The sequence below is a fragment of the Lynx rufus genome, unplaced genomic scaffold, assembly GCF_022079265.1.
Source record: "Lynx rufus isolate CCGP_SWC_20201006 ecotype Redwood Valley unplaced genomic scaffold, mLynRuf1.p SCAF_23, whole genome shotgun sequence".
Classification (NCBI taxonomy): Eukaryota; Metazoa; Chordata; class Mammalia; order Carnivora; family Felidae; genus Lynx; species Lynx rufus.
Genome location: NW_025814838.1, coordinates 5,240,256 through 5,263,510, shown reverse-complemented (window position 1 = coordinate 5,263,510; position 23,255 = coordinate 5,240,256). Strand labels below are relative to the sequence as shown.

The window sequence follows — 23,255 nt, the reverse complement described above, 5'->3', positions numbered from 1 at the left end:
CTCTGTGCTGTCAGCATGGAGCCCGACGCGGGGCTCGGGCTCACAAACTGTGAGATCATGATCTGAGCCGAAGTCAGACACTCTACCCCCTGAGCTACCGAGGCACCCCCTCAGGGAAGGCTTTTCTATCAAGGCTTTTTGCAAGGTGCTGAAGTCTAGTGGGAGGAACGGAAGTGACCAAAATGAATGGTATGCAAATTTTATGTAAAATACATGCTAATAAGGCATCTTGGAGCCCGGAGGGCTGTCTCAGTCTTGGGTTAGTGAAAGCATTCTTAGGTCAGACACAGACAGCATAACCCAGAAAAGAAAAAATAATCGTAATACATTAGACTTCATCAAAAGCTAAAAGTTTTTCACTTCAAAGGGCACCATCAAGGCAATGAGAAGAGACGCCACAGATGAGGAGAAAATATTTGCAAGCCATGTAGCTGACAAAGGATCTGCGATCTACATCAATCTCCAAAATGAGACTGTACCCCTAGAAAGCTACACACCCCCTAGAATGGCTGTAATCAAAAAGGCAAGGAGGCTCAGTTGGTCGAGCGTCCGACTTCAGCTCAGGTCGTGATCTGTGGGTTTGAGGCCCACATCGGGCTCTCTGCTGTCAGTGCAAAGCCCGCTTCAGATCCTCTGTCTCCCTCTGTGCCCCTCTTCTACTTGCGCACGTGCGCACACGCGCTGTCTCAAAAATAAATAAACGTTAAAAAGAGAGACACGGAGGTAGAGAAATAGCAACTTTCATAGCACTACAGGTAGGAATGTAAAACGGTCCAACTGTTTAAAACAGTTTGGCGGTTTTTTTTTTAATGTTAGTTTATTTTTGAGGGAGACAGTGTGAGCAGGGGAGGCACAGAGAGAGAGAGGGGAACGGAGGCTCTGAAGTGGGCTCAGTGCTGACAGCAAAAACCCGAGGTGGGGCTCGAACTCACGAGCTGTGAGATCATGACCTGAGCCGAAGTGGGATGTTCGACCGACTGAGCCAGCCGGGCGCCCCAGCAGTGGATGCTCTGAATCTTGATTGTGTTACCCGAAGTTCTGGGATTGTACACTTGCGATGGGTGAATCTTATGGTGTGAAAATTCTACCCCAGTAGAGCTGTTAACAAGAGACAGCAGTAAGCATCCCGGGAGGCATACTAACCAGGGTCTCTCTCGGCCTGCTGTCAGGGTGTTTGTGTTGTTGTTGGTGCTGATCTCCATCCTCTGGATCCCCGTGGTTCAGGCCAGCCAGGGGGGCCAGCTCTTCATTTACATCCAGTCCATCAGCTCCTACCTGCAGCCGCCAGTGGCTGTGGTCTTCATCATGGGATGTTTCTGGAAGCGGACCAATGAAAAGGTAGCTCTGGATGAGTCCCCACCACGCGAGAAGCTAGCGCCGCCCCGTGAGGGCATGGGTGGCATTTCCGGGGACGCGTTTCTGTGGAGGGAGGCATGGGGAGGGTGCCACCCGGCCTTTGCAAAGCAGCGATGGGGGTTCTGTGTTGATGCATTCCGTCATTAAACGGGGGAGCCGAGTTAACAAGGAGTGAATTATGCATAAGTGATTAGTCACGTGTGAAAGATAAACAGCTGAGTAACTTGCAGTCCTTTCAAATCACTGACGTGTGCATCGACCGTCCCTAGAGAGCCAAGCTCTTGAGGACGGCTTGTCAAGGTCGAGGTCGAGGTCCGCAGAGGCCCAGGCCGGCCGCCCCTTAACCTTGGACGTCTCTAAGATGGCCTTGCTCTGATTTACAGGGTGCTTTCTCAGGTCTGATCTTGGGCCTTCTCCTAGGCTTGATTCGGCTGGCCTTGGACTTCGTTTACACGCAGCCTCGGTGTGACCAGCCAGATGACCGCCCCGCCGTGGTGAAGCACGTCCACTACCTCTACTTCTCCATGATTCTGTCCGCGGTTACTCTGATCACGGTGTCCGTTGTGAGCTGGTTCACGGAGCCACCCTCCAAGGAAATGGTACATTTGGGTTTGGTACTGTGTCACCACGGAGACCCTGTGCCGTGAGCAGACGGACCCACGCTGGCCTTAACAAAGAGGGTTCGACTGTTCAAAAAGCTGGGACATCCAGGGTTAGGCTTGAGGGACGGCCTGATTCAGGGCTGAGGTCATCAGAATGCATCCTTATTTCTGCCTCTATTTTCAGGCACCACAGGGGCCTGCCAGCTTCTAAGGCTTTTATCTTCTCTTATATTCATTAAGCAATAGCAGAAACATGTTCATCCCAGCATTTCTGGCAAAGCTCCCGATTCCCATCGATGGAGTCGGCTCGACACATGTATCTGCGAACCAATTCAGTCCCTGTAGCTAGAGAAATATACGTGCTGAGTGGCTCACGGGCGGGTCCCCCCAGATTCCCGGGCTGGGGTTAAGCTCTGGGGGCTGGAATGAGGGAGGGGTGGGGGGAGGTCCCAACAAAACTGAGGCTGCTGAAGTTACCTGGGGGAATCGTGGGGGGAATGCCTGCTGCTTCTGAAGAGTGCAGGGAGTGGAGCTCGTGGTAGGTGCAGTGACAGGGCCAGGCCGGGGACGTTCTCAGACATGAAGCTGAACGCGGGGTCGAGCAGGGGACCCCAATCTTCTAATCCATCGCTGCTCCTTAGGTAAGCCGCCTGACCTGGTTTACTCGTCATGACCCCATGGTCCAGAAGGAACAGCCACTCCCACCAGCAACTCCCCTGCCTCATCCCGTCTCTCAGAATGGGACCCCCGAGACCAGCATCACCACCATCCAGTTGGAGATGATTCAAGAAAACATATCCAAACCCCACAGCTGTGAGTGGTCTCTCCTCAGTTACAGTCGAAGCCCAAGAAGAATTCTGTTTCAGGGGGGAATTTTTCTACCAAATCATAAGCCAGAGAAGGGGCAGAATTGAAATTTTAGCATCGCCTGACTCCCAATGTCCAGCCTTGCAAGTGGGTTCTTCAGTAACTTTCTTTCTTTCCTTTATTTAGTTAATGTTTTAAAAAAAATTTTTTTGGGGGGCGCCTGGGTGGCGCAGTCGGTTAAGCGTCCGACTTCAGCCAGGTCACGATCTCGCGGTCCGTGGGTTCAAGCCCTGCGTCAGGCTCTGGGCTGATGGCTCAGAGCCTGGAGCCTGTTTCCGATTCTGTGTCTCCCTCTCTCTCTGCCCCTCCCCCGTTCATGCTCTGTCTCTCTCTTTCCCAAAAATAAATAAACGTTGAAAAAAAAATTAAAAAAAAAATAAATAAAAAAAATTTTTTTTAATGTTTATTTTTGAAGGAGAGAGAGACAGAGTGTGAGTGGGGGAGGGGCAGAGAGAGAGACAGACACACACACAGAATCTGAAGCAGGCTCTAGGCTCTGAGCTGTCAGCACAGAGCCCGATGCAAAGCTTGAACCCATGAACCGTGAGATCATGACCTGAGCTGAAGTCAGATGCTCAACCGAGCCACCCAGGCGCCCCTATTTAATGTTTATTTTTGAGAGAGAGAGAGAGACAGAGCACAAGCTGGGGAGGGGCAGAGAAAGAGGGAGACACAGAATCTGAAGCAGGCTCTGAGCTGTCAGCACAGAGCCCAATGCAAAAGCTCAAATCCACAAACTGTGAGATCATGACCTGAGCTGAAGTTGGATGCTTAGCCGACTGAGCCACCCAGGTGCCCCTAAGTTTATTTATTTTGAGAAAGAGAGAGAGAATGAATGGGGGGAGGCTCAGAGAGAGAGAGAGTGAGAGAAGGAATCCCAGGCAGCCTCTGCACCATCAGCATGGAGCCTGATGCAGGGCTCGAACTCACACACCACGAGACTGTGTCCTGAGCTGAAATCAAAAGTCAAACACTTAACCCACTGAGCTCCCCAGGTGCCCCTCAGTAGCTTTCATCAGATACCTCGCTGGGAAGCAATAGCAGCAAACACTTGCTGAGCCCCTGCTAGAACATGGCTCACCTAATCCTCTCGAAATCCCACAAGGTAGGCTGGAATTCTACTGGCATTCTCTAAATTACACTCGTTCCAAACTGGCAGCTTGCAGACATACTGTGGTTTAGCCCACCTGCCATTGTAATGAAATGTGAAACATTTAAATGTGAAACATTTAAAAATCGGGAGATTGCATGTAAAATTCCAGGTATCTGTCTTCTCTTGGAAAATGGGGAGATTGTAACAACACTGGGCCCACGTGTCTGCATGACTGACATCTGGAGCTTGTAAAGTGGGCTCCTTAAGACCTGGGATGTGCTCTTCAATCAGCCAAAGTCCCCATCAGCCCCTATTGCCTCCATGACCCTGAGGCTGTGGGCTGTTGTTCATCATCACGCGTGGCCCTGTATATATATATATATATATATATATACACACACACACATACATGCACACACATGCATACACACTGTGGCTATGTGTCCACATCAGCCTAACAGGGGAAACTCAAGTATAGATCCAGAAGGCCGTGCATTTCAAGAGACACGAGAGATACACCAAGTATTTGTTACTATGTGCGGAACACATCTGGTTGGCCCCTTGGTGTCTTCTCCCGGACGCACAGCCCATCCTTATGACCTTCCTTTGGGTTCTTCTAGGTGACACGACCCCAGAGCAGTCCAGAGTGGTACGGGCCATCCTGTGGCTCTGTGGGATGGAGAGCCGGGGCAAGGAGGAGCCCCCCAGCAAAGTGGAACCTGTCATCGTCTCCTTGGAAGAAAACCCCCTTGTGAAAACCCTTCTGGACATCAACCTCATCGTGTGTATTAGCTGTGCCATCTTTGTCTGGGGCTACTTTGCTTAACGTGGGGTGAACCCAGGGGTCCGAGCTCTCAGTTTATTTTCCGTGCCCTGTTTTTGTAATGACAGAAGATAAGTAATAAAGCTTTGTTTGTTTACCACGAGGCTTCATGGGAGTTCCTCCGGAGCATTTCCAACATGACACCGAGCTCTTTTCTTCTTCTTCTTCTTTTTCTAGTTTATTCATTTTTGAGAGAGAGCAAGCAAGGGAGGGGCAGAGAGAGAGGGAGAGAGAGAGAATCCCAAGCAGGCTCCACACTGTCAGCATGAGCCAGATGCAGGGCCCTAACCCACGAAGCTGGGGAGATGGTACCCGAGCTGAAATCCAGGGTGAGGCACCTCTTCTTCAAAGGCAATGGAGGTTGGGTGCCTGGGTTGCTGTCGGTTAAGTGTCTGTTGATTTCGGCTCAGGTCACAATCTCATGGCTTTGTGGGTTCGAGCCCCGCAGTGGGCATTGGGCTGTTGCTGACAGTGTGGAGCCTGCTTGGAATTCTCTCTCTCCCGCTCTCTGCCCCTCCCTTTCTTGCTCTCTCTCAAAAACAAACTTAAAAAAAAAAAAAAAAACAATGGCGGTTCGAATCTGGGGGAAAAAGAAGTGTAAACGGTTCCTTTTCTCAAAGGGCTGTTCACTCTTCTTACCTGTCGTGGAACACCAAGAACGACATTCATAGGGATAAAGAAGCAAAGAGACCCCCAAGGCCTCCCAGCCCAGCAGCTGCCACGCTGGCCCGGCCGAGCGCCAACGCTTAACTTTCTCCTGCTCCCTTCGACGTGCGGGGACCGGGACCTGCGTCCCACCGCTTGCCTTCCACGCTGGCAGGCTTTGGGGGAAGCAGCGGCCGGTCCCCAGCGCTCTCTCACTGCAGGGCCGCTCCTCCCTGAGATCCCCGGGAAGTGGGCCAGGCGGCGCCCTGGAATCTTGTGCTTGAAGAAAATCGGGGAACTGCGCGCCCTTTCCAAGCACTGGCGGAGACTTTGCTTCGTCGTCCATGTGCTGCTTCCCCTCAAACAAGCGGCCAGAAGGATGGACAAGTCTGTCCACAGCGAATCTCTGCTGGCCCAGGGGCAAAGCCACCGTGTCCCGGGCTGGGTCGGCCATCCTCACGTCTGTGTTCTGGGCCCTCGTGGGGTCTGATGGGATCTCCGGTCTGGGCTGTTGGCCCCATGCACGGCTTAGAGCGAGGGCAGACCGCCAGAGCTAGCCGGGAGCCCACCTCTGGGGCGGCCCGGCGCCATGAGTGAGGATTCCAGTCCCGGGACAGAGGGGGCTGGCGGGGTGGATGGGAACCACGTGCTGGCGTGACAGGGCTGGGGAACAGGAGTCTCACAGGGGACCCTGGTTTCCACACTTGAGAGGAACATGGACAGGAAACCGGGGGCCGAGGAGCCATCGGCTCAGTCGCTCAGTGTGCTTCCCTCAGTACCTGGGGGCAGCCTTGTCAGAGGCCGGGCCTTGCCACGCTGATCCGTGGGCGGAGGCACACCCCAAACTTTGCGGGGAGCCCCTCCCCAGCGTGTTGCTGGCAAGAGCCTGAGACGGCATCTGAGGCGAGCGGGCTCCAGGGGGGCCGAACATCCCTCTCCAGGGGCCAAAGGCGGGGAGGGGGGGCCCGGCAGGCCCTGCTGGGGTCCTGAGCTCCCCCGCGCTGCCCCTCCGCCAGGCCCCAGAGATCTCTGCTGCTGCTGGTCGGGGTCGGAGCTGCGTTTCGAGCAGGCCACGGCCATCTCCCCCGGATCACTGCCACAGCCGCCCCACTGGCCTTCCTGCCTCTCGTCTCGCTCACTGTCCACCCACAGGCAGAGAGAGCGGATCTGATCGAGCCACTGTTCTGCGTAGGTCCCTTCGGTGACTTTCCCAGGCTCGCAGGATGAAGTCCACATTCCCTGATGGGAACAACCCCTGATGGCCAGGCCTCTCTGCGGCTTCGACCCTGACCCTCTCCCCTCGCAGGCTAAGTCCACGTCACTCTCGGGGTTTCCCACCTCTGGGCCAAGCACAGGGCTGGTGCACAGTGGGTCCCGGAAGTCCGGTTATATCTGTCTGCTCTTCCCTCCACCTAACCTACCCCTCCTTCTTCTGCCTAACTCCTAGTGTCTGCTTGAACACCACTTCCTCCGGGAAGCCTTCTGGGATCATCCCACTCAGGCCCATTAGGGCATGTGCCTTCAAAGCAGGTATCACACGTCATCATCGGTTCCTTAACTGTCTTCCCAACTGGAGTGAAAGTTCCACAAAGGTAAAGTCTGTCACACGGACACCTAGCACAGTGCCTGGCGAATGCACAGGTGGAGGGCCTCCAGGACGCAGATGTCATCCGGCTCCTGGTCTCACGTCCACCGGCCGCAGCCCTGCCCCGGCCTGACTGCCCACCCCTGCCCGGGGACCAGGAAGGAATACCCACTAGCCCTGCACAGATTCAGCCCCCGAGGTCTGAGCTTGTGCAGGGGACCAAATGGCCAGTCCAGTCACCTGTACAACCTCGATCACAGACCACGAAGGGTCTGCAGGGCCGCCCTTTGGATTGGCGCTCACCTTCGGGACGGTCGGTCGGCAAACGGGGCCACCTCTGCCTCCCTAAGGATGTGTTCCTCTGTCCGCTGGCCCCCCTTCCCGCCACCTCCACCTAAATCTGGGCCCGAATCAGCTCTTCTCCTGGGGTCCCCTGCCAAGCAGTCTTGCCCCTGCTCTAGTCCATTCCCTGCAGTCACAGCCGCAGGGGTCTAAACTACAAACCGCGGGGACTGCCACCCCCCTTCGCCCCCACCATGGCTCCCTCAGCGGCTCCCAACTGCCCTGGACAACTGGACGAGGCCCTTGGTGCTCCAGCTCCTCCTCACCTCTCAGCCTGGCTCCTTGCCTCTGAGGCATCTACTTCACCAGCTGTCCTTCCGTCTGCAGGGCCCGCCTCCACCTGCCCGTGGCTCCTCCCTCTCCGCACCCTGCTGTGTGTCCCGGGTTCGTGTGCCAGTTTCCCCGGCAGCCAGGGCCATGCTTGTGTGGCTCAGGTTGGGTCCCCAGGGTCTGGGCCAGCACATGGAAGAGCGAGCCCTCAGTATTTACTTAGAGGACATCCAGCAATTATCTAGAAGACCAGGCTTCAATTCTGAGGGTCCTTGTGTGAACATACAAATGTGGGGTCCCTATCATGAACTGACATGCAAACAATTTTTTGGTCGTTCAAATGTAATTTATTGATGTGCATAAAGACTCCATTCAGATACAAGTGGAGAGGGTGAAAACAGAATGCTGATGACTTTTTTTGGTTCTCTCAAAAGAATATTTGGTTCGAATGTTGCCCCACATGTGTCATTTGTGATGACGTTCTCATGTGTGTGGTGTAGACCCTAAGGTGACCCTCGACGATCCCCACCTCCTGGTGTTCGTGCCCTTGTATAGTCTCTCCCCTTGATGGCGGACAGACCCACAACCGTCTACTGACCAGTTGAACACGGCAGAGGTGACGGGATATCAGTCGGTGGTTACATCACATCATGTAAGACCGTCTTGCCAGCAGATGCATCCTGGAGACTGTCTTTGCTGACCTGATGCACTAGTGGCCACACTGGGGAAGCCGACGAGTCAAGGGGCTGTGGGCAGCCTCTAAGAGCTGAGGGGGACCTCCATATGTGGGCCAGCAAGAAGCCAGGGCTCTCAGACCTTGTGGTCCTACAACCACAAGGGAGCTTAGGTGTGGATCCCTCCCCAGTCGAACCTCCAGATGAGACCCTGACCCTGGCCAGCACCTTGACAGCAGTCTGTGAGACCCTATGTGGAGGCCCCGCTGAGCTGTGCCTGGACTCCTGACCCACAGAAGCTGGGAGGTGATACGTGTGTGTCGTTTTAGGTTGCCAAGTCTGTGGGCGTCTGTCACGTAGCAATGGAGAACTGACTGTGTATGGCTCGTCAACGCATGGGAGACGCAAAGGGGGAGTTGGCAGGGAGTATGGAAACGAAAGTTCACCCATGGAGCCACAAGGGGTCGGTACAGCTGTGTCCCTGAGTGAGCAGAGGGGGACAGCTTCTTTTAGGAAGTGCATCAAGTAGGGGCCATTTGGTTGTCAGTAACAGAAACGAACCCAAGAAAGCTGATGCAAAAAACACAAAAGGAATTTATTGTGTGGCTCTGAGGGCAGGAAGTGCAGAATGGCCTCAGGACACAGATGGGCTGTGGGTGGCAAGGGGACTACAGAGACACCCCCAGAAATGGCTTCCAGGGAGAGGTGCCCCGACACCACCCCACTTTTTGCCTGGCTCCCCTTAGCTGGCAGTTGAGGTAGCTCAGGCCACTTTCTGCCTCTGGCTTTGCTGTGCCGGATCTTTCCCCGTCCCTAGCTCCGCCACCATGGTATCAGTGGGGGCCACTGGTTTAGAAACATCCGTCAGTGAGCTGCTGCTACCCAATGGGATGTAAGACTCTAGACTGTGAGTCACTGATGTCACCTGGGGCCCTAGAGCCAAGAGACGGCAGAACAGTCTGTGAGACAGGGTGGAATCTCTCGAGTTCGGTTGCAGACCACCAGGGCCACGGCGCTGGTGGGGAAACGGTGGGAACAGACGTCAGGTAAAGAAGCCAGAGAAGGATCGCCTTCAGACCTTCAACTATGAGCATGTGTGAGACTCACTGGGAGCTACAGTCCCAAGAGAGGGACAAGGGTCCATCCGTGGAGCCCCCAGGGATTTCCTTGGTCCAGCTGCATCTAAACTCCTGGGGATTCACAGGGTAGGACCAAGCAGAGTCAGGCCGCCGGGGGCCTGCGCTGACCCCCCGTGGTCTCCAAATGCTGGATTAAGAACAGGACAGATGGGTCCTGAATGCAACGTGTGTCAGTCAGGAATAGGGCCATGACCCTGGTGTTGCTGTGGACGGGGGAGCAGGAAGAGAAGGCCTGAGCACACAGGGCTAGAACATTCTATGAGAAAGCATTCCGTAGAGAAGGGAAGGAAACCATCTGAAGGGGCAGATGACCGGCACCATCTTCCTAGACACCAGCACCTTCCTGGATGAGCAGGATGGCCACCGTGAGTTTAAATCACAAGACCTCTCCTGCTCTCTGGCGGTGTTATTGCCAGAGAAGGGGATGGCAAGGTGGCGACTCTCCCAGCAGGGGTAATCACGTCTCTGTGGGACCTTGGAGATGCTTCCACCATGATGCAGTTACAGCTCCGAATGCAAGCCAAGCCACCCACACCCCACTCTGGTCCTCCCCCATTCAGGAAGATGCGCAGTAGCCTTGGTTTGGTATTCACCTTTGACACGCATAACCATCATTTTTCTTTAGATTGGAGCTGTTGGGGTTGGGAGATCATTACCAACAAAGGAGAGTGAAAACCAAAACATTCTTAAAATAAAGAGGGTCTGTGTTGTATTTTGGAGCCAGCAATAATAAAACGCATGTGCCGCTCTGGAGAGAACTGTCCACCGTGGACCTTCCTGGTCCCCAGGCACCAACGCCATCTCCTCGGCAAGCACGGTGTCCCAGCTTCCCCCCGAGTGCCAGCTCAGGCTCCGCGGCATCTCCGAGGTGCTGCACAGATGCCGGATTATGGACAGTGGGCTCCCCGGGGAAGGGGCTCGATGCTGATGGGCAACCGACACCGAGCCTCTTGCTTTCTGCAAGGAACTTGGTCTACAGCAAAGGGGGGATGGGGGAGAGTGAGCCTTAAGTGAATATAAATTTAAGATACATGGGTTTATAGGTACCTATTTTTTAAAAAATACTTTCTTATTTTCTGTTTGTCCAGTGCTTAGTTTTGATGTGTTTTTTTTTTCAATGTTTATTTTTGAGAGAAAGAGAATGCGACCAAGGGAGGGGCAGAGAGAGGGGGGAACAGAGGATCTGAAGCAGCCTCTGTGCTGACAGCAGCGAGCCCGACGCTCACGAGTCGTGAGTCAGACACTTAGCCGACTGAGCCCCCAGGCGCTTCAATAGGTACCTATTTTCAATGTAGTTAATAATTAGTAAGTGTAGGAAGCACTTTGGGGGCACAGGGAATTTTGAGTTGGGAGGAAAAAGGGATTGCCCTTTGCAAGTTACGGCTGTTAAACTTCACAGCTCCACTTCTGTTTCGTGCCACCAGTACTGCGTGTGCTGCTGAAGCAGAACACAGGGCCGGTGTCCTCCGGGCAAGGCACAGGTTGCTGATGTGCCTGGCAACCAACTCCACCAACGGAATGGTTCAAGGCAGCCGACGCTGGCAGCGTGTGTCCCTGCCTAGTCCCCTGAGGAGCCCGCCACGTCTGGGCCACCGGGAGCGGCTGTCATCAGAACAGGCATCCAGCCTGTGGGCCCCACTCTGCTCTATTTCCCCACCTGCTCCTCCCGAGTCTTTCAACCCTGGGAGGGCAGTGCCTTCCCGCCACCGGAAAAGAGCGGCTTCGGGACTCCTGCACTGGGTCTGCGGGGCCGACTGTTCTGTGTCTCTGGCTGGACAGGGAAGGGAGTCAGGACCGGTAAGTGCACAGGAAGAGCCCGACCATGGAACACTCACTGGGGGACAGCCAGTCCGAGAGGTCTCTGGGGCACCTGGGGGCTGGTGTCACTGCCGCGACTTTGCTCTCCATTCCTTCAGGCTTCTATGGTCACAGACCCCGACGTCTCATCCGAATTCTATTTGGGTGAGAGATAGCACGCACACGCACGCATACACACAGTCCACGGTCTTGCTTCTAAGAATGATAAAGTTTTCATATAAACCACAGAATATATTTAATTCAAATTAAACATGAAACTAGAATATTGTTCGGTCCTTATCAAGTAGCAATTACATTGTTTAAAAAAAAAAAAAAAGAACAGTACGTTTCTTTCTACATTCTGCAATCCGGCAAGGCACAGGTCACATCCAGTTTGCTGAGGTGACGGATCCAGCGGTCACCATCGATGCGCGTGGCTTTCGGGGGCTCGGGGAGGCACAGACCATACTTCATACAAAATGATTCTGCGGCGATTCTGAAGGAGAGGGACCTCCCTCCTAAGGTGTGAGAATCAAAGTCCAAGGAGCAGGAAGTGGGTGATCTGCATAATGAACGCATTTTATTAAATAGTTAACGCGGTGCTTCTTCATTCCGAACGGCCTGCACTAACTGCGCAGCGACAAAGCTTCCTCCCCACGTCTCGGCGAGCATACTCCTTCCATTCTAGCTACTTCGTTTTCTTTTGTCTTTTTCCGTTTTTCCTTCTTTTAGAAATGTTTCTGGGCATGATTTCCTTCCCAGGTAAAGAAAGCCAGCGTCCTCAAGACACAGGTCATTCGGCTTCAAGTGTCAGCCCCCACCTTGTCCTCGGGCTGCGGGAGGCGAGGCCCTGCACGTCAGGCCTTCGTTTCCCTTCACTGGAAGCTCTTCGCTGTTGGGTCTGCAAGGGTAACTGCGCACCTGCCCCTGCTCCACGCGCCAGGGTGGAGGGGGCCGGGCTGGGGGAGGCTTTCTTCACAGGGCGGTGCTTTCCGTGTCGTTGTCTATGTCCAATAGAATGCGCCCGGGCACGTCTCTGCTTGTGGAGTCTGAATGCGTGTCAGGAAAGGTGCTGCGAAGCGGTTCTGAAACTCTAGAACTGGTGTCTGGACAAAAACAGGAGACACGGGATCAGCGCGTGGTAATGCCGAAGCCGCCCGGGGCGCTCCGAGAGGAAGGGGAGCCGGAAAGTCCGAGTCAGCCCATGCACACACGCCTTCTCGTGCTAGAGCCGCCATGAGCCCTTGGGAGCGGGGGTCAAGCCTCCAAGACCCCAGGGCAGCTCTCGGATGCAGCCTTGCAGCGCGTGCTCGCTCTGACCGAGGAGAGGAAACCTCATTCTCGCCAAGCCCTCTGACGCACTAATGGAACTCCCCTCACAACATCTGGGCTGCGGGGACAGGTGTGCTTCACTGGAGACAGCCCCCTCCTCCGGGGCTGAGGGGTTATTCCTCTTAGCAATGCTACGCCAGCCTCCCACCAGTGACATTCGGGGCTGGATCGTTCTGGCTTGCGGGGCTGTCTGCAGGGTGCACGGCAGCAGCCCTGCCCTTGATGCCCTAGATGCCGTGGCAAACGGCCCCCTCTCTCCCAGGGTGACCAAGATGTCTCCAGACACTTCCAAATGTCCCCTGGCAACAACCGCTGGTTGACAATCACTGAGGTGGATCGCCAACATCCCACAAGTATTTTCTCTTGTCTTCCTAACTTATACTCCAGTTCCTTTTTCTTGTCTTATTATGTTGGCTAGAATTCCGTTAGCAAGAGGGCAACACACAATCCTCGAGCCGTCGGTCCCTCACTCCTAAACTCACAAAAGACATCGTCACCTACCACAGCCCTCCTCCTAGTGAGGCCGGGGAGTCTCAGATGCGCTCACTCAGGAACAAGTGCTCACTGAGCACCCACCTGTGAGGGCACAACAGTGGACAAGCCAGACACGGCTTTAATGAAGCCGGCAGTTGACTGGGGGAGACAGCCCCTCATCAAGACAGAATCCTTTGTCTCTCTAGTAGGTGTGTGTTCTAGAAAATTGTGAGAGCCAGCTGAGAGGTGTCAGGGCTGGTGCAGGAGAGAAGGGAGATGTTCGGATCTGCTGTGGTTTCACGCTGCCGGGCTGGGGTGGGTGTGCTGGGGAGTTTTCCCGTTATGCTTAAGAGATGCTTTTCCTGTACTTGTTGTCTTGTTCAGTGCCTCCCTGATGCCTAGAACAGTGACTGGATGATGGCTGACGCTCCATCAGTTTTACGGCTGGCCAGCTGCAGGGATGGATGGTGAAGAGTCATCCAGCCCGGCCATCTTCCCAATCCTCCCCTCCTACTGCCTCAGGCAGAGCAGTCGTGTCTCAGAGACAAGACTCGTACCAGAAATGCATTGCAAATTCAATCCCCTTACCATTGTCCTAACCCGACCAGACAGATGGTGCAACCAGCCAGCGTCTCTTTTTAGCTCAAAGAGTCTACCAGAGACTGCCGAGCCGCCACGCCCGGTGGGGGTGCGTGATGCACGGGCACCGTACGCACTGGGTAGGTTCCTACTTGTTAACAGGTGGGTGCATGTGCAAACCAACACCGATGGGCCGAAGATCCTTCTCAGAGGACAAACTCACTACCTTTCTTTTTCTTTTTTTACATCACATATAAAGAATTCCTGGATTTGTACTTCCCAGAATTCCTCTATTTTTGATGAGCACGCACGACCTCCACACCCAGGGAAAAAACGTGTGGGGGAGCCTAAGGGAAGTTCCCCCTGCCTCCTGCCTGCTGCGCCTGGTTTGCCTGAGGTTGGCAGATACGTTACTTCCCAGCCCCCCTTCTCTCTCTTACATGAACCATTTTTTAAAAAGAAGACAGCAGATCCGTTCACATGCAACAAGTAACGTTTACATGCAACAAAGAGGCACGGGGGCAGAGCCAGCTTCCAGAAGGAGACTCCTCTTTGTCACAACGGCTGCCACCATGGAGAGGGTGCCGTTTCCCAGATACGGTGCTAAGCATTGCACACACGTCATCACGGCACTCGCTGACACCTCCACACGAAATAACTCCGTGGCAGTAGCAATGCCACCGTGGAGGTAAGAAAGGGGGACTCGGAGAGACTCAACCCCTCAGAGGATCGGAGCCACACCGGTTGGACTGTGGGGTCTAACTGACACAGCGCTTCCCTCCTCCCGACAGGAGTCTGTGTGTCCTCGGGTGAGGGTCCTGACAGAGAAGATGGTATCTGAGGAGATAATGTGTGAGTCTTAAACACTCTGGTTCACTGTAGTAAAAAGGAGGAAAAGGTTATTTTAGAAAGATTCCCGCAGGAACTCTTTTCTGTTTTTTCAAAAAAAAACGCCTCTGAAACTTTTTGGCTGCGAATTTACATAAGGCATCATTTTTCATTAGATACGTTCTAAGAAGGGCTGGTCTTTGAGCATACAGCTCGGAGCTAAGTTCACAGGACTGATGTCTTATTAAAAAGCAAAAAACAAAAAGAGATGCCCAGGACGCTCCTTCCACTCAGGCAGAACATCACCCCTGATGTGGGGTTTGGACAAATCTAAGTGAGTTCCTTCCTGTTTTGAGTATCTGTATCAAGGATGTGGGCTCCCGGGGGGCCAGAACGGGCACCCTGTGATTGAGGATACGGTCCTAAAGGTTTATCACGTCAACAATTGTGAACACGTGCTTTAGGTTGTCAGTTGACCCTCCAGACAGTCCAAGGGTATTCTCCCGGCCACTCCAAACACAGCCTTGGAATTACACTTTGCAGACACAACTGTGGGGTGACCTATCCCGCCTCCTGACCCATCTGTCTGAGAGAATGACTCCCTTCTGCCCCGCAGCGGCTCGCTAGGGCTGTCGGAGACTTTCCAGTCTGTCAGAGACTCTGCATCAACTTTTTATTATTTTTACAAAGGAGAGATTCTGCTCAAGTCTCACTAGGATATTCACCTTGACATGATTCTGGTATCTATTTGTTAAAAATAACCTGCAAAGAGAAGCAGGAGCCACTTAAAAATGTCCAACTATGAGCAAAAATAAACCCGCTTCATATCATGCAGTCATTGAGAAGATGGGTTGTAAAAACATCATAACATGGGAAGGGGCATATGATGTAAGGTAAAATGAAAAATGCAGGATCAAAAGCCATGATCACACACACCCTGGACTTTTAGGAAAGAAAAAATAGAGAAAAACCCACAATATGAGTAGTGAACTTCTTCAATTATAGCAGCGTGGCTTATCATTTCTAGTTTCCAAATTTTCTTTAATACCTATGGTTAATTTTTTAAAATGTGTTACTTTCAGGATGTAAAAAGAGGTTAGTTTTTTAAAAAAAAAAACAACACTGTGAGAACCAGCAAAGTGCTGAGTTTTGAGTGGCGGCCCCGAGAGCAACAGGACGTACCATCGCACAGCGGACGGCAGCCCTGGGGATATGTATTCTCAGGTTCACGAAATATCATGAAATAGTAAGAAATATCTTCTACTCCTGAGCACTGTCTTTTTAACCCACAAAAGAACTGCTATTGGGAAAATCAAATGGTGCATTAGAATCTAAATATGGGTGCCCTCCTGTGGCTGGGTTTTTTTATTTTTATTTTTATTTATTTATTTTTTTGAGAGAGCACAAGTCGGGGAGGGCAGAGAGAGACGGGGACAGAGGATCTGAAGCGGCCTCTGCGCTGACCGCAGCAAGCCTGATGTGGGGCTCGAACTCACAAACTGCAAGCTCACGACCTGAGCCTAAGTTGGACGCTTCACCTACGGAGCCACCCAGGTGCCCCTGGGCATATGCATTCTTAAAGCGCTGACCCATGAGTGTAGGACATAACTCTGATTATCTGTTTTTTCCAAGATAAACATGATCACAGATCGCTAGCGTTCACTTAGGACCCAGTGTATGCTGAGAACTGTAAGACGTCTTATTTTATCTGATTCAATCCCTTCAACAAAAATTCTCACAAATGTCACCCTCTAACTGATCAGCCAGGCTGTGCCTTTGCCTGACGTTACACAGAGAGCTGAACTTCGAATTCGGGCCCAAGTCCACAAAGTCTTTCTACTACACCTCAAGCCTGCCTGGTACAGAAAAGGACAGAAATTAGAGAAGGCACAAGGCCGGCCCTGTGACCGCCTGTCACACACGTCTGTGAACACACTTAGTACTCAGAGTGATCGAGAGCAAGCATGAACGAAGCCAGCATCGTTTAGTACATGCACTGTTAGTAGGGATGCAAGCAGGCAGGGTTAGGGTGCCCGGTTAGTAACAGGCGTTAGCGCACGAGTAACGATCATCAAGGAGCACAAAAGCTTTGGCCAATCAGGTGCCTTTTCCTTACCATTAAATATTCCAATTTGAGTTCTTACTGAATATGGCAGGTCATACATCTAAATTATTTAATAAAATGTTTCAATTAGAACACTCTTGGCTAAAATCTGTTCCTTTAAAAACAGCAAGATGCAAACTCTTTTACTTTCAAAGCTGAAAGGCTTGCGCGCTTTCTACAGTAACAATAAAGAGGAGCTTCGGAGGACATCAGAATCCCTCCGTTCTCCGGTGCTGGTGCTGAGCTGCTAGACGATGGCGGTCAGATCTGCTTGGCGGCATCGATCTCCCCCAAGGGTTTATCCTAATCCCCAGGCTGTAATTCAACTTTTTAGGATTAAATGCTCTAAGCAAATAACCTGTTTTTAGGAAACTGTCTACGGTTTTCCACATGAAAACATAATGTCATAATAAAGGATGGCCTTCCAAGGAAGTTACATTGTTTTTCTTCTTGAAATACCCAAGAATGGTTCATAATAGCAGCTTGCTCAATACTAGTGGATGCATGAATCCTAAACGGGGCTTTCTGTGTGCTCCCAATGGCAGTCCAGGAGATTTTAGGCAATTAAAAGTTACTTCCGCAATACAAAAATAATTGTGGTGGCCTGGGATTTCTTGAGTTTAGGAGAATTCATAACATAGATTTTTAAATACTTAGGTAATATCTTAAGGCAAAGTACTTTCATATAAAATTTCCCTGATCTGATAAAGTACAGAGCATTACAGTGTTGTACCGGATCAATAAGATAGTTTTCTGGAATAAACACATGTGAGGTGGGAATGGTTTTAAAGAACAGACGTGATTCCAGTTGGTAGTTTTCCTATCTACGTAAAAGGAAAGATCTGCGGGTGAAATGCTGGTGTCATGAAGGGTTAAAAGGCTCAGCCTTAATTAGGGTTTAGTCATGTCACTCTGGTGCACGACTTCCATACCCAGTGGGGCAACCCCAGACTGCTGGGTTATAAGGAGTCAGGATGTGGAATCATACTCGTGCCTTCCTCCACGCCTTTAAGGCCTCACTCATTTCCTTTTCTGGCTTCTACAGAAAGTCTTACTCAGACCGAGGCTGCGAACGCTGGCGAAGTAGCCCACCAAGGGTTTAAGGCTCAGATCAGCCGATTAGAGCAATGGTACGCATGACGAGAGCCCTAAGGCGTCCAAATGTGGACCCGGCTCAGATGAGGCTAACGGTGCCTTTTGAAAAGCTCGTATGGTTTAAGAAAGCAAAATGTAAGCGTGCTAGAACGCAAAGGAATTTAGTGTGGGATCTTTGGAAGAAGATCGGTTTGTTTGTTTGGTTTGGTCCTGAGAATTTCAAACATCAAATTAAGAAGCTCCATGCAGTTAACTCGCACTTAAGATATACAATTACAAATTAAAGCTCAAGACACAAGGAACACAATTTTCTGTGCTGACTGCACCCGAGTCCTCTTTGGTTGGATGTGATGAGCCAATCAACGACAGGGAAGTCACTGAGAAGAGCAGGACACTTACAAAAGGCTTACCAACAAGAAAGAAGGCACTCCTAGCATCTTAGGTGAGCGGCTTGAAATCGGGTTCTCAATCTACTGACAGCTACCTCGAATTTGGAGCACTGCAGCTCAAAATGCTTTTGGTAAGAACAAAAGTAACGTCCACATGCTACAGAATGGACGGCAGGGGGGTCCGGTAGCTGCTCCTGAGCACGTGGTCAAAAGCACATTTGCAAAACACGGCTAAGCAGGAGCGTATGGAGCTTGGTGCGAGCTGCTGGGGGGGTTACAGACCTTAGTCCTGGGAACCTTCCCCACCTGTGAGGGCACTAGGAAGGGCATCTATTGGGAAACAAACAAACAAACACACCAATGTGGCTTTGTTTTTTAAAAATAAAAGCTGGAGTGTCATCATACGTTATTAACCATTTATAATACGTGCAAGTTATGCAGTATGTTCCTGGGGGAGAAAAAAGGTTATCAGAAAGCTAGTGGGTTAACCCTCATCATCTGGAGTACCCCCAGTTTGGGGTACACCATTGGCTCATTTTCAGCAGACAAGTCACGCAGTAGAGCTGCACAGCCCAGAGGTATATTCCACCTCGTCTCTAAAACTAGCCCCACGTAGAAAATGGAAAATTAAACTGTTGTGATTCAAAGCTCCTAACGGCCATCAAAAAAAAACACATTTAAAAAACCCCCATCTACCTCACCCTTAAATCAAATAGTGTATTAGAACACTTAGGGTGGAATTTTGAAAAGAAATCACAATTAAATAAATGCTCGACTGTTTTCGACTGGGTTTTTTAATAAAAACACCCCGTCAGGTGGCCTGCTGAAATCTGTACCATCATCACCACCGGAAACAGGTTTCCATGGGGATTATGGGAAAATGTCAATCTTTCCCTCCCCCGCCCCTGGAGGCCGCACTCTGATGTGATCGCCCCCCCAAGATCTCCCTTCCTGGGGCGTCCGAAGTGGCACAGACCCTGTTTTTTAAAGTTATACCTGAAATGCTTCACTATGAACATTTTTACCTTTAGAAGGAAAATAAGTATCCTAATGAGGAAGAAATGAATTTCATGCTTGTGTGGTCCAGTACCTTCCACATGGATTAGGTCATTACACTTAGAAAAATGTCAATGTAGGAGGTCTTAGACACATAATGAAACTAGAAGTCAGTGGCCAGCTAACTTCAAGGGCCAGGCACTAAATATTTTTAGGTTCTGCGAGCCCAATAATCTCTGACTATACAACTCTGTTATGTTAGCACAAAAGCGGCCCGAGACGATATGTAGACAAATAAGAGCCGCTGTGTCCCAGTAAAACTTCATTTACGAAAATGGGCTGGCTATGGGCCAGATGTGGCCGGCGTAAGGCTGGCTGCCCCCTGCTGTAAACCCAGGCCTAAATGGAAGGGGACAGAGACAAAGGAGCGTGGGCGGGGAGCAGTTTCTCACTTACCCGTTACTATTTTGGAGGCAGTGGGAGCTGCGTTGCTGAGGGTGCCGTCCCCTGCGGAGTGGGCGCCAGGGGGATGTGGGGGCGGAGGCATGCTGGGCCGGTTCCTGGGCTTTGGTACTGGTCTCGGTCTCGGTAAGGTTCCGGCGTGTGGCTGCGCAGTCTCAGGGTTAGTCCCCGCCGCGGTCTGAGAAGCGGGCGGGCCGGGGTTCTGTTTTCCTAAAGGCGGAGTACTGGGGGGCGTCGGAGTCTGGGGAGGGGTGTGAGGTGGCTGCTCCAGTCCCTGCTCGCCGGCCGGTGCCGTGGGGGCGGTCGGGCCCTGGCCGCCGCCGGGTTTGGTGTGCCCCGGGGGCGGCGCGGCCTGCGTGGGGGGCTGCGGCGGCGGGTGGCTGGGGGCTTGTATGGGAGGCAGGCTGCTGGAGTACCTCCGGGGCGCCGAGGGCTGCGGGGCGGCGCACGGCTGGCCCGGGGCCTGGCCCGCCTGCTGAGTGGGAGGAGAAGGGCTTCGGGCGGCTGGCTTTGGCGACAGACTGGGCGGATGCTGAGACGGTCCCGGAGAACTCTGGCCCCCGGGGTGGCCGGGAGGCGGGTTTCCTGGTTTCGGGGGTGCAGGAGCAGGTTTTTTAACAGCTGCAAAGGAGGAGAACGCCTTTCAGTGAGAAGGGCACGGCGGCGAGAGCCAACGCCATCTTCCGCGGGCGAACCCGCGTGGGTACCGTGCGCCCCCGCAGAAGGACGCCGTCAGGGGGACACTTCGCCTTGGCGGTCGTCCTCCCCCAAAGCCCTCGGCCCCGTCCAACCAAGAGAAAACCAGCTGCCAGATGGAGGACGTCCTTCAAAATGCCTGACCCGCACTCCCCCACGCGGTCAAGGCCAGGGAAACGCACGGGAGGTCAGAAACCGTCACGGCCCAGGGGAGACTCGGGAGACGAGATGACACAGTGTGACGCGGTCTCCTGGGTGCCGTGGCCCCGCGGCGGGGAGTGAACGCCGGGGGAGCGGCTAGTTGTTCAGCAGTGACGCCGCAGGTGCTGCTTGCCCGGCTGTGAGAGGGCACCCCGGGGACCTAAGAGGTCAGCAGCAGGGGAAAGCGGGTGCGGGTACAAGGGAGCAACCAGTACTGTCTGCAGCTTCCCTGCAGATCCAAAACTGTTCCCAAACAATAAGTTTCTATTAAAAAAAAAAAAGAAAGAAAGAAAAGCACCTCATACACACACAGAGACCCTTAAAGACCTGTTGTTTTATTTTGCATTTTTTAAGATTTTTTAGTAATCTCTACACCCGATGTGGGGCTTGAACTCACGACCAAGAGTCGCCTGCTCCTCTGAGCCAGCCAGGCCCCCCATGACCTGTTGTTTTAAAAGTTCAGTAAGAATAGGGGCCCCTGGTGGCAGAGTCAGTTGAGCTTCTGACTTCCGCTCAGGTCGTGATCTCATAGTTCATGGGTTCCAGCCCTGTGTCAGGCTCTGTGCTGACCGTGTGGAGCCTGCTTGGGATTCTGAGTCTCCCTCTCTCTCCCCTCCCCACCACTGTCTCTCTCTCAAAAATAAGTAAGTGTTAAAAAAAAAAGTTTAAAGTCCAGTAAAAAAAGAACTCAGTCAAGGGGCCGCCCCCCTACACAGAGTCACTGCTCTTAGCTCACCAAGCTGCCCTCATGTCAGTCCCCTTCCCTGGTGGCCTGATGGCCCAGTAAGAAAAGGGGAGAAGCGAGAACAGCTAAGGGGGCAACAGCCAAGCATGACTGATCTGCCTACACAACATACCATGGCCCCTTGCCCTAAGCCAGTTTCTTCAAGACGGGTTGATTTTTTTTTTAATGACAGAAATTCTTAGGCCCCTTGCCCTAAGCCAGTTTCTTCAAGACGGCTTGATTTTTTTTTTAATGACAGAAATTCTACCAGTTCCAGAATCACTTGAATGAACAGATATATTCTGGATATAAATATAAATAAATCTGGACGAACTGCCTTAGGTATATCTGCGGAGAGTTGAAGCACTTCACTACCTTCCCAGTATCAGCTGAGATCTACTCCCGTGGGAGTAGAATTTGCTACCAACAGTGGGTCTGGAGACCGGGTTTTGGGCTGGGAGAGGTGGGTGGAGAGGCTTTAGTATTTTTCTTTTTTTTTAAGTTTATTTATTTATTTTGAGAGAGAGCGCGTGCACAAGTGCAAGTGGGGGAGGGGCAGAGAGACAGAGACAGAGACAGAGAGAGAGAATCCCAAGCAGGCTCTGAACCATCAGCACAGAGCCCGACTTGGGGCTTGAACCCATGAACTGTGAGATCATGACTTGAGCTGAAATCGAGAGTCAGATACTTAACCAACTGAGCCATCCACGCTCCTCAGTATTTTTCAAATTGTACCGAGATTCTACTCATCTTCCCAAAAAGGGATAGGGAAATTAAGGAAATGTTTCATTTGCCCAACACATCACCAGCACCAAGGCCGGCCCCTTACATAAACTGTCTCGGTTGAGTCTCATAAGCTCACATTGCAAGATGGACGTTGTTACACCCATTTCACGGTGGAGAAAACAGGCTCAGAGAGGTCAAGTATTTGCAAAAGCTCACACAGCTAGCAACTGGCAGAACCGCCTCACAACCATGTTCTGTGGACTCCTTGGACTCTCTTCATCCCTTTCCTTCTCCCCGCACAGCCTGGCTGTCTGCTCACAGGGCCCAGAATTAAGGAATGAAAAGGGTATAAAGTCTCCTTTGCTCTGCTGGCCTAGAACTTTTGACCCCAGACCTTGGAAGACCTTTTCCCAAAGAAACAACTGACCAGCGGACAAAGGAAGGAACCTTTGGAATATTAGCTGTACTCTGGCTACCATAAACAACTTAAAACAAAAAGTTCTGGGGCGCCTGGGTGGCTCAGTTGGTTAAGTGCCCGACTTCAGCTCAGGTCATGAGCTGTGAGGCTTGTGAGTTCGAGCCACGCATCGGGCTCTCTCCTGTCAGCACAGATCCTGTTTGGATCCTGTTTCCCCCTCTCTCTGCCCCTCCCCCACTAGCTCTCTCTCAAAAATAAACATTTAAAAAAGAAAAAGTTCTAGTTTTTTGTTCTGAGCAATATTAATTATGAATTCACATCAAGTAAAAGACTGTTCCTGTGGCGCCTGGCTGGCTCAGCCGGTTAAGTGTCAGACTCTTGATTTCGGCTCAGGTCATGATCTCACAGTTCATGGGTTCAAGCCCAGCATTGGACTCCACACTGACAGTGTGAAGCCTGCTTGGGATTCTCTCTCTTCCCTCTCTCTCTCTGCCCCAACCCCACTTGTTCTGTCTTTCTCACTCTTTCTCACAATAAATAAACTTTAAATAAATTAAAAAAAAAAAAAAAGACCACTCCAGACAGGAAAGGGTATAGAGGGAATCAGAAGAGGAAGCAGGAGAGCTGGGTGCTGGGGAGATGGGAGAAAGGTGGACTTTCCATAGGACAAACCTATGAAGGTTTGGGGAGGCTGAGGCAGGGGCAGAAGGTTCAGACTAATCCTGTGAGGAAGCCGGAGGTCTGTGGTTTACGGAAGCAGGAAAGACTCCTAATGTGGCCATAAGGAGAGCCTCAACCCAAAAGCAGGATTACACCCAGAATCCAGGAAGAGAAGACCCAATTACGCTCCAGGATAAGCTGGGGTACAGACGAAGATCCTCAGGGGAGAGGACCACCTTAAAAAGGACCACGTGGGTCTGTGACCAGGCAGCATATACCTGACTTTGCCTCCCTGCCTGTAATTTATTTTTATTTAAAAAAATTTTTTTTAATGCTTATTTAGTTTTTTTGGAGAGAGAGAGAGCGCGAGCCAGGGAG

At 52.0% G+C, this 23,255-nt stretch overlaps 2 protein-coding genes across 23 annotated transcripts in view; one reads left to right on the top strand and one right to left on the bottom strand.

Moving 5' to 3' along the window:
* Nucleotides 1–4,744, top strand: part of SLC5A11 (solute carrier family 5 member 11) — a 37,360-nt gene extending 32,616 nt beyond the window's left edge. For all 9 annotated transcript variants that reach the window (XM_047087548.1, XM_047087547.1, XM_047087553.1 and 6 more), the window contains 4 exons: nucleotides 1,170–1,338; nucleotides 1,740–1,955; nucleotides 2,600–2,771; nucleotides 4,539–4,744. In XM_047087548.1, coding sequence (XP_046943504.1) covers nucleotides 1,170–1,338; nucleotides 1,740–1,955; nucleotides 2,600–2,771; nucleotides 4,539–4,744 — 763 coding nt within the window. The remainder of the gene's footprint in view (nucleotides 1–1,169; nucleotides 1,339–1,739; nucleotides 1,956–2,599; nucleotides 2,772–4,538) is intronic.
* A 6,680-nt stretch (nucleotides 4,745–11,424) lies between these two features.
* Nucleotides 11,425–23,255, bottom strand: part of ARHGAP17 (Rho GTPase activating protein 17) — a 154,023-nt gene continuing 142,192 nt past the window's right edge. For 10 of the 14 annotated variants that reach the window (XM_047087842.1, XM_047087845.1, XM_047087847.1 and 7 more), the window contains 2 exons: nucleotides 19,447–20,073; nucleotides 11,425–12,299 (listed from right to left, as the gene is read on the bottom strand). In XM_047087842.1, coding sequence (XP_046943798.1) covers nucleotides 12,169–12,299; nucleotides 19,447–20,073 — 758 coding nt within the window. In that variant the 3' untranslated portion in view covers nucleotides 11,425–12,168. The other 4 variants (XR_006963612.1, XM_047087851.1, XM_047087849.1 and 1 more) reach the window with 4 other exon arrangements.